The 10,354-nt window shown below is 32.2% G+C and overlaps 1 protein-coding gene across 1 annotated transcript; it reads right to left on the minus strand.

Annotated features, from left to right (window-relative positions):
- Nucleotides 1-8,722: 8,722 nt before the first annotated feature.
- LOC132734555 (cholinesterase 2-like) lies at nt 8,723-9,163 on the minus strand. Its single transcript, XM_060721313.1, has one exon. It carries the CDS (start codon nt 9,161-9,163, stop codon nt 8,723-8,725), a length of 441 nt encoding a protein of 146 aa, XP_060577296.1.
- Between the last annotated feature and the right edge of the window lie 1,191 nt (nt 9,164-10,354).

Consider the following 10,354-nt stretch of genomic DNA (forward strand, 5'->3'; position numbering starts at 1 on the left):
TTTTGCTATGGGACGGAAAGCATTTAAAACTATTTCCCCTCTGATTTTTGTATGTGTACGTTTGTTCCTACAGTACTAAAAGTCTTTGTTTAGTCTTTCTATAAACCTTTTTTAAAAATGTAAACGAAAAATAAAACTGGGTTAAATTCATTTAAAAAAAATGCCAATTTACATAAAAAAGTAAGATATTTTTATTTTTCTCCCCGAAAAGTTTTAAAATTTTAAAATAAAAAATTTTAAAAACGAAAAAACTTTAAATTTTAAACTTAAAATTGGAAGGACCCGGCGAAAAGAAGAAAAATCTAAAAATTTTACATTTTTTTCAAAATAAAATTATTTAATTAAAATTTTATAAATATTCAATAATTTTGGAAAATTTTAAAAAAAAAATTGGGAATTAAGGGTTTACCTTTTTAAAACTTAAAGTTTTAAAAACATCAAAAAGTGCGAAATTTCAAACCCAAAATTAAAAGGGGAACTAAGGCAACCTTTTAAAATTTTTATTGCCCCCAAATGTTGTTTGGGGGGTTTTTTTTTTAAAATTTACAAAATTTTTCAGTCAAATAACTTCATTAGAATTTTTTCAAATCAATAAATTTTAAAATTAAGATACATTAGCATTTTAAAAGATTTATTTAATAAAACGTGACAATGCATATAATAATATGATTTTTTTTCTTTTGCGAACGTAAACAATGTGTTGAATCAATACTGTTTTCAAGGCAAGTTTATTAAATTGGCAGCTGATTAATATTATATTTTTACATTTACTTGAGCTGCCATAATCGATAGTGCATTGTATCTTGCAATTTATTTCTCACCTGTTCAAAAGCAGATAAGTAGTTCAAAATCTTTATTGCTGTAAACATTAAACAATACTTTTAGCACCAACATACATTCTTTGCTTGTTTGTTAATTTAAACATACAAACAGAACAAGTACTATAATTATCAGTCATATCAGCAGAGCATTTTCTGGATTAAATGAGATGTTTAAAAAATAAACAAATAACATCCATACATAATCTATAATGAAATGCAGGTAAAATATAGTACATTTAAAGAGCAAGTCTATATTGTTCCTTAAGGTACTCCACTGATGTCCAAAGGTTTGTAAACATAAAAACATACTTTCTGATATTGATCAGCTGGAGTACCTAAAACAGAAAGATTTATACACAGAATAATTAAGAAATATACTCCAAAATAAAATTAAAATCGTATTTTTATGCTATTCTTTGCCCTTTTTTGGGGGGGGGGGGGGGGCACCAACACAGAATATACTCACATCAGTGCCAAATACAGTAAGTCGTGCATGGTAATCAAGAGGATTTGTTTGATCTTAATATAAATGAAGTAGTTTAAAATGTAGTTTTACAAGTACGCATTTCAATTTTTATGATGTTTAAATGCTATTTTTTCTTCTTTATTCCAACTAGCATTTAACACAAGTGTATATTGTGGCTTTTTTATTACCTGTTTGTATACCACTAAACAGGATGTTGGTGTTAACTAAGTAACAACAACACGAAGATCAGGATATGCTTCTTTTTAATTTATCTTTACTTGAATAAAAAGAGTTTTGTTACTTGAGCAATGCAGTTCATTTATTATAATTTTATATAATTAACCTAATCAATAACATTGAAGTAATATCTTTTCTTTTTGAGCTTAGACTCTTTATTATAATTTTATATAATTAACCTTATCAATAACATTGAAGTAATATTTTTCTTTTTGAGCTAAGATTCTTTTATTTAAAGAAAAACACAACGAAATAAAACAACAACAACAACAACGACGACAAAACAACAATTAAGGTAGCAATGTCAAATAAAAAAGTGGATTTTAGTAAGCTATTACATAATTTTATACGATTGAAAAATATATGGTGGTATGTATTACAATACAACTTTGTAATTTGAATGTTTTGAAATTTAAAAGAAATTTAAATGTAAAATTGAGGGTTCAATGCAAGCGGCAATTCCGACATTTTGTATTCGACTGTTTCCCTTACAAATGAGCCGTGTCACGACAAAACTAACATAGTGGGTTTGCGACCAGCATGGATCCAGACCAGCCTGCGCATCCGCGCAGTCTGATCAGGATCGTTGCTGTTCGCTTACCAACTCTATTACAAGTGGAGAAACTGACAGCGAATAGCATGGATCCTGATCAGACTGCGCGGATGCGCAGTCTGGTCTGGATCCATGCTGGTCGCAAACCCATTTTGTTGGTTTTGTCATGACACGGCTCAAATGTATTTATATAGACATCTTGTCAAAAGAAGGAAAACATATGTGTACCAGACGAATCTTTCTAGGATATGGATTTATTCCATTATTCTTAGAGAGGCCTAAAATGTGTCACACCAAGAACAGTAGTTATTTCATTCACATTCACCCTAACACATCTGTATTTACGAAGAGGAATAAACGAGGAAAACACCCAGTTATTGAATTACTGATGTCTAGCTTTAAAATGAACCTTTTCATCAAATTTTTTTTCGCTCATTTTAGGTTAAATGTATTTTTGACACGTTGAATAACAATATTTTTGTTCACCCCAAACTTCCATCGTTGATTTTATTATTATTGATATTAATATTATGTACAGTAGAATTTTAACTGTACACTGTCATTCAATATTTACTTCCTTTTTGTGTATTGATTGACCTAAATTGTGCTTTGACGGGACCCCGCGACAGGACCCGTATGTAAACAATGACGTATTTTTTTACCAACTGTCCATTTCTACAGTCCGTCGAGAAACGAATACAATTTGTGTGTGTGTATCTACCCCCTTTCAGGCGGTAGCTGTTTGTTTGCTTTTTTCTTATTTAAATCTCTCATGATATATTCATTTTCCTTACAAATACATAAAATAATATTGCACTGTGTGTAGAAATATTTAATAAAACCATTTCATGTGATTTAATTTACAAATATTCACCACTATTATGTATACTCATGTGTTATATAAGTATATAACTCGGGTTAATAAAGATATGATCTGTTCTGTTCTGTTTGTTTGTTTGGATTTTTACATAACTGGCCATATCGTGCCGAATGCTATAATAGGCTTAAAATGTTATGTAAAACTTTGTAAATGACAATAAAAATGAGCCAATTAGATCCTAGAATACAAGTTTAGTTCTTTCAAATAATCAATAATTTTTGATGGAATTGTATTAAAGAGTTCTTTGAGTGAATTTACAGAATAAAATCTATTACGGGCCTGTGAAAAATCATGACATTCAAGAAGAAAATGCTTGACAGTAAAATTTTCATTACACAGAAAGGGGCATTGTCATTCGTGAGGAGATAAGAGTGGTTAACTTAAGTGTGTCCAATTCGGCATCGAAGAAGAACTGTTTGATCATGGCGGTTTGACAGAGATAGAGATGATGACACATCAAGAGATGGGTATGGAAGAATATTAACGCCAAAATTACATCTTGCTTTCTTACGTTACATCGTGCTTTCTTACTTGTACATCTTACTTTCTGACTTGTATATCTTGCATTCTGACTTGTACATCATGCATTCTGACTTGTACATCTTGCATTCTGACTTTACATGTTGCTTTCTTACATGCGCATTATGCTTTCTGCTGTGTGCGTCTTGCTTAATTGTATGTTGATATCGTTATTTAACGATCAATTATTATTCATTTGTTGATCTGGTATATTAATTCAATAACTTAACCTGCAACTGTTTGCGTTTGGGTCTATTTACTCAGCATGAATGACGAATGTCATAAGGTAGAATGACGTATAGCCGAAAGCCGAATGCAGCAAGCATAATACGACGCGACATCTGGTGTAATAATATGTGACACCCAAATTATGCTAACAGGTGGCGCTACAGTTATATTCTCGGTAAAGTCCGTATTGCGGTTCGGATTCAGTTTACCAAATTACGTCCCTTTTTTTAAAATTTTCATTACCACTATGGAGGAAATAAGGTAAACAAATATACAAAACGATTTGACCAATTTTTGTATTTATTACTGAAACTCTGGGTCAAATTATATTTCCAGCTGACAATGACAGGTTGCACATTTCCAAATCAATGATTTTAGAATTATTTTTTATCAACAAAATAATTATAAAATAGAACAGCTGTTCAAAGTGCTTAGGCCATAAAAAAACTTCTTAGTAAAATAGTTCATCCTCTTGAAAAGTTCCTAATTTTTGACATGGCTTATTTCCAATACCTGTGACCATCCACAACATTTATAATGTGTTTTTATTAATTAGGACATATTCTTGCCTATTTTCAAACTAAATTTGTACACACATTGTTAGATTTTTTAAATTCAACTTGTCAAAAAAAAAAAAAAAATTTTCACTAGGTTGAAATTATTCACTAAGATGCTTTATGAATACGGGACCTTGTTCACAGTGTCAGCTTAAAACTGAATTGAAGGAAATGCTGCCAAAATCAGCTGCTTCAGAGAAGGAAAAAAAATGTCGAAATTGTCAATCTGTGAGAGTGCAGCTTTAAGGCGAATGATTTCATAATGTTAATTGATGAGTACATAAAAACAAAATGTACAAAAAAGATCCCAAGAAATGGTGATAAAATGAATATTGCATGTTGGGCTGAAGATTACTGTGGCACAAAGGTGACTTGTGTTCTCGTGCGCACGAGATGTCGTGGCCACGAGTTACTAAGTCGTGGCCACGAGATAGCTAAGTCGTGGCCACGAGTTACTAAGTCGTGGCCACGAGATACTATGTCGTGGCCACGAGGTCATAAGTCGTGGCCACGAGATAGCTAAGTCGTGACCACGAGATACTATGTCGTGGCCACGACATAGTAACTCGTGGCCACGACAAAGTATCTGGTTGCCACGACTTAGCTATCTCGTGGCTACGACTTATTACCTCGTGGCCACGACATAGCTGTCATTGTCAGCTGGAAATATAATTTGACCCAGAGTTTCAGTAATAAATACAAAAATTGGTCAAATCGTTTTGTATATTTGTTGACCTTATTTCCTCCACGGTGGTAATGAAAATTTTAAAACAAAGGGACGTAATTTGGTAAACTGAATCCGAACCGCAATACGGACTTTACCGAGAATATAACTGTAGCGCCACCTGTTAGCATAATTTGGGTGTCACATATTATTACACCAGATGTCGCGTCGTATTATGCTTGCTGCATTCGGCTTTCATCTTTCGGCTATGCGTCATTCTACCTTATGACATTCGTCATTCAAGCTGAGTAAATAGACCCAAATACAAACAGTTGCAGGTTAAGTTATTGAATTAATATACCAGATCAACAAATGAATAATAATTGATCGTTAAATAACGATATCAACATACAATTAAGCAAGACGCACACAGCAGAAAGCATAATGTGCATGTTAGAAAGCAACATGTAAAGTCAGAATGCAAGATGTACAAGTCAGAATGCATGATGTACAAGTCAGAATGCAAGATATACAGGTCAGAATGTAAGATGTACAAGTTAGAAAGCACGATGTAACCTAAGAAAGCAAGATGTAATTTTGGCGTTAATATTCTTCCATAGATGGGTTTATATCGTGCAGTTTATTAAATACGGCATTGTCCCAATTTGCTTTCCATTCAGATGATACGAGTTTATTTATAGCCGGTCTAAAATCACAAGCAGGTAATAATAAGTCAGTTTTTTGAAAATTTAATGATTGTTTAGCTTAAGTATCTACTTTTTCCAGAAAAGTATAACAAAACCGAAAGGAAGTACACAGCTGCCATAGAAATATCCTTGAAAGTACCAAGATGCAAACATTCGCCTATCTTACCAGAACTACCAAAACGTTTGAATGACCCCAAATAAACCAGTTTTCTAAAAACCGCTTTATCAAAGTTTTCACTGATTCATAAACTCCTGTTACAACGATTAGTTCACCATAAAGTATGCTTGATTAGAAAATTTTAATCTTAATTTTGTTTATCAGACATACAGAGTTCACTCGAGATAACTATTAGCTGAAATTATTTATTCATTAATGTAGGTCATTATAAAATTGTTAAAATCAACCAGTAGTACGATATGATATTTTATCATGAACATTATGATATGCCATTATGCAACAATCATGAAATAATCATTAAAATATAATAATACTAAAAATATCTTTTAAAATAAAAAAATGAAACAAGCAAATTCGTTAAAATGATCTCCCCAGTCGAATGATCCAAATCACTGAATTGAAGCCTTAAGGGCGGGAAAATTTATTTCAGTATAAAAACGAGAACTATAGTTCTTGGAATTTGTAGTTATAAATTTCTAGATTTCATTGATTTGGAAATGTGCAACCTGTCATTGTCAGCTGGAAATATAATTTGACCCAGAGTTTCAGTAATAAATACAAAAATTGGTCAAATCGTTTTGTATATTTGTTGACCTTATTTCCTCCACGGTGGTAATGAAAATTTTAAAACAAAGGGACGTAATTTGGTAAACTGAATCCGAACCGCAATACGGACTTTACCGAGAATATAACTGTAGCGCCACCTGTTAGCATAATTTGGGTGTCACATATTATTACACCAGATGTCGCGTCGTATTATGCTTGCTGCATTCGGCTTTCGGCTATGCGTCATTCTACCTTATGACATTCGTCATTCATGCTGAGTAAATAGACCCAAACGCAAACAGTTGCAGGTTAAGTTATTGAATTAATATACCAGATCAACAAATGAATAATAATTGATCGTTAAATAACGATATCAACATACAATTAAGCAAGACGCACACAGCAGAAAGCATAATGTGCATGTTAGAAAGCAACATGTAAAGTCAGAATGCAAGATGTACAAGTCAGAATGCATGATGTACAAGTCAGAATGCAAGATATACAAGTCAGAATGTAAGATGTACAAGTTAGAAAGCACGATGTAACGTAAGAAAGCAAGATGTAATTCTGGCGTTAATATTCTTCCATAGATGGGTTTATATCGTGCAGTTTATTAAATACGGCATTGTCCCAATTTGCTTTCCATTCAGATGATACGAGTTTATTTATAGCCGGTCTAAAATCACAAGCAGGTAATAATAAGTCAGTTTTTTGAAAATTTAATGATTGTTTAGCTTAAGCATCTACTTTTTCCAGAAAAGTATAACAAAACCGAAAGGAAGTACACAGTTGCCATAGAAATATCCTTGAAAGTACCAAGATGCAAACATTCGCCTATCTTACCAGAACTACCAAAACGTTTGAATGACCCCAAATAAACCAGTTTTCTAAAAACCGCTTTATCAAAGTTTTCACTGATTCATAAACTCCTGTTACAACGATTAGTTCACCATAAAGTATGCTTGATTAGAAAATTTTAATCTTAATTCTGTTTATCAGACATACAGAGTTCACTCGAGATAACTATTAGCTGAAATTATTTATTCATTAATGTAGGTCATTATAAAATTGTTAAAATCAACCAGTAGTACAATATGATATTTTATCATGAACATTATGATATGCCATTATGCAACAATCATGAAATAATCATTAAAATATAATAATACTAAAAATATCTTTTAAAATAAAAAAATGAAACAAGCAAATTCGTTAAAATGATCTCCCCAGTCGAATGATCCAAATCACTGAATTGAAGCCTTAAGGGCGGGAAAATTTATTTCAGTATAAAAACGAGAACTATAGTTCTTGGAATTTGTAGTTATAAATTTCTAGATTTCTTGATTTCTAGAAATTTGCAGATATAAATTTGAAGTTGATATCTCAAATAATTCTTCAGTTTTGATTGGAGAAATTACAAAGAACTCCAAATCATGTAAAAGAGAGTTATTGGCTCTAAAATAGTATGTTTCTTCATGTTAAGATAAAAACAGCTTTATGAATAAAACTTTAAACTGAAATATTTAATGTTTCAATGTTTCATGAGCACATATTTACATTAAACAAAAGGTTCTTTTATTTCAAATTCTCAAAAAATCAAAAAAAAAAAAAAATCAAAAAAAAAAAAAATCAGATTGCCGAGTGTTTTGATGTTCTTTCCATTTTGTATCATAGTTTAACATAAAACACGTTTCTTGTTGTCACAATATGAAACCCCAGAAAAAAAGTTACCAATGAACTAGCATCTGAATATAAAATTTCTGTCACTTTCCCTTTCTCTGCCATCTAGCCAACTAGGTGTAGGGAGCACTTGGAGCACTGGTTTTGCACTAAATAGAAACATATAATTATTCAACGATACATTTAATCTAGCATGAAGTCTGTTCATTTGTACAGCTGGTATAGCTCTAATGATATCAGTGAAAAACGTTGCCACTTGCAGTCTAATTTTTTCAGGATTTGAATGATCTGTCCAGTCAGCGTACGTAGAAGTAACAAATTCATAAACCTTATCGGAATATGTTTTGTTATCTGGCAGTTTTAATGCAAATTCTGTAATAAAATCTTGTTTTGTTGGCTTGAACTGTTCAGCATCACTGATGTTTAGTAAATTTTGGAAAAGAAATCCCGCATCTTATATAGAATACCCTTGCAAAAAGTCGAGTGTTTTAAAGAAATCCAAAGACTTTTCGTGTTCTCCTCTATTGTTTTCTTTCGTCAAGTCATAAGGATTTACTTTTATAGAGTACCATCTATTGTTGGCAAATAAAACATGTCCCGCAACATTTTTTTCCGAGCCTCCAAACTATATGCTTTGACGTCTGCAGCTAGGCTACTAGCTGATATATTTCGTAAGCAGTTGAACTTTAAGATGAACATCCAAGGGACCGTACAACATAATCAGTCTCCAGCGTGTTCCCAGAATTCCACTTGTACTCGGGTGACGTAACGCTATGACCATGAACTAGAACTCTTTGAAACAGACCTTTGTTTTCTGGATACAAAACTAGAATTGTTGCACTTACCGCACCAGCAGATAATCCAAGTATCGAAACTTTGGCCTTATCACCTCCGAATGATTCTATAGTCTTATTTACCCATTCAAGGACACGTTTCTGATCCCATATGCAAACATTACCAGGTGCATCGTTTTCATCTAACTGTAAAAATCCCAGAAGCTCAAGACGATAGTTGAAAGTCACAACTATAATTCCGCCATATGCCGACAGGTATTTTCCGTCAAATAAATCAGAAGAACCCCATTCGAATTCACCTCCATGAATATACACCAATGCGGCATATTTCATTGTTGTCTCTTTTCTTCGAGATACAAACAATCCTCAGATTGGGGAGGATTAGGTGCTACAGAATAAGTCTTAAATTGCCAACATGCTGAACTATATTCCGTTGCGTTGAAAGGTGTCTATATTTCTGCTACATGCTCTGGTTTACTAAAGCGTAAGTTACCAACAGGCGGTGTCGCATAGGGGATCCCGTGATAAGTATCCACTTTGAAATTTGTATTGTTGATATCAACTGTTTCTATATTACCAATGATTTCACCAACGTTAGTTGTTATCACTACTGAATTCACAATACCGACACATGAAATCAGCAAACTTATTATTATGATCGAAGAATTCAGATCCATCATCCTTATTCATTGAATTCAAAGATGTTAACGCAATAAATCCCTAATGCGAGAAATATATGACAGTAATAGACACTGGAAACAATAAACACTGAAGATGTCTAAGCTAAGAGAAGTAAAACTAACCTATAAAGCCTGATTTTGCCTTAACGACTGTAACATGATTAAAGTTCCGTTGGAACATGACGATCCATGACTTAGTGTTTCATAAATAGGTCGGGCCACATTAATTTGTATATTATTGTTGTAGAAAATGTAAGATTAACTTTTATAATGTGCTTTTTGTGTGTTTAATCATTTTTTTTGTAACCGAAGTTACTACTTAAGGCATTTATTCGTTGTCTTTCTTATAATAATTTTAAGCCATTTTCAATGCTTTTACCATAATCGTACAATTTGTCATTTAAATTTGTGTTAATAAATAAAAACAATCTGAGTCCGACTGATTTTGAAATTAATATGATTTTTCCAAAGAAGGAAGTACTATTGTTATGGCAATGGAAATTATAGAAATACAAAATGTTTCATGCAATGGGTTAGAAAAACAAATAATAGTCAACGCGGCGTCTTCATAGAAATCGGTTCATTCTGTTAGTTAAAATTAAAAAAAATCGTGTGCTTATCCAGTTACAATATAACGTTAAAGTTCTTCTTCTTCCTCAACATGTTAGGTATCTTTCTAATCTTACAAATGTTCTTTTCATTAATTTATTTATTGATCATATCATCACAACCATCATCATCATTATCTTAATCATCATCGTCATCATCATCTTAATCATTATCGTCATCATCATCATCAACTTAATCATTATCAACTTAATCATCATCGTCGTCATCATCATTA

The sequence above is a fragment of the Ruditapes philippinarum genome, unplaced genomic scaffold, assembly GCF_026571515.1.
Source record: "Ruditapes philippinarum isolate M1 unplaced genomic scaffold, ASM2657151v2 ctg4498_1_1_1_1, whole genome shotgun sequence".
NCBI lineage: Eukaryota > Metazoa > Mollusca > Bivalvia > Venerida > Veneridae > Ruditapes > Ruditapes philippinarum.

Coding starts and splice junctions, on each gene's coding strand:
- LOC132734555 (XM_060721313.1), bottom strand. CDS start 9,163: ATGAAATATGCCGCATTGGTGTATATTCATGGAGGTGAATTCGAATGG.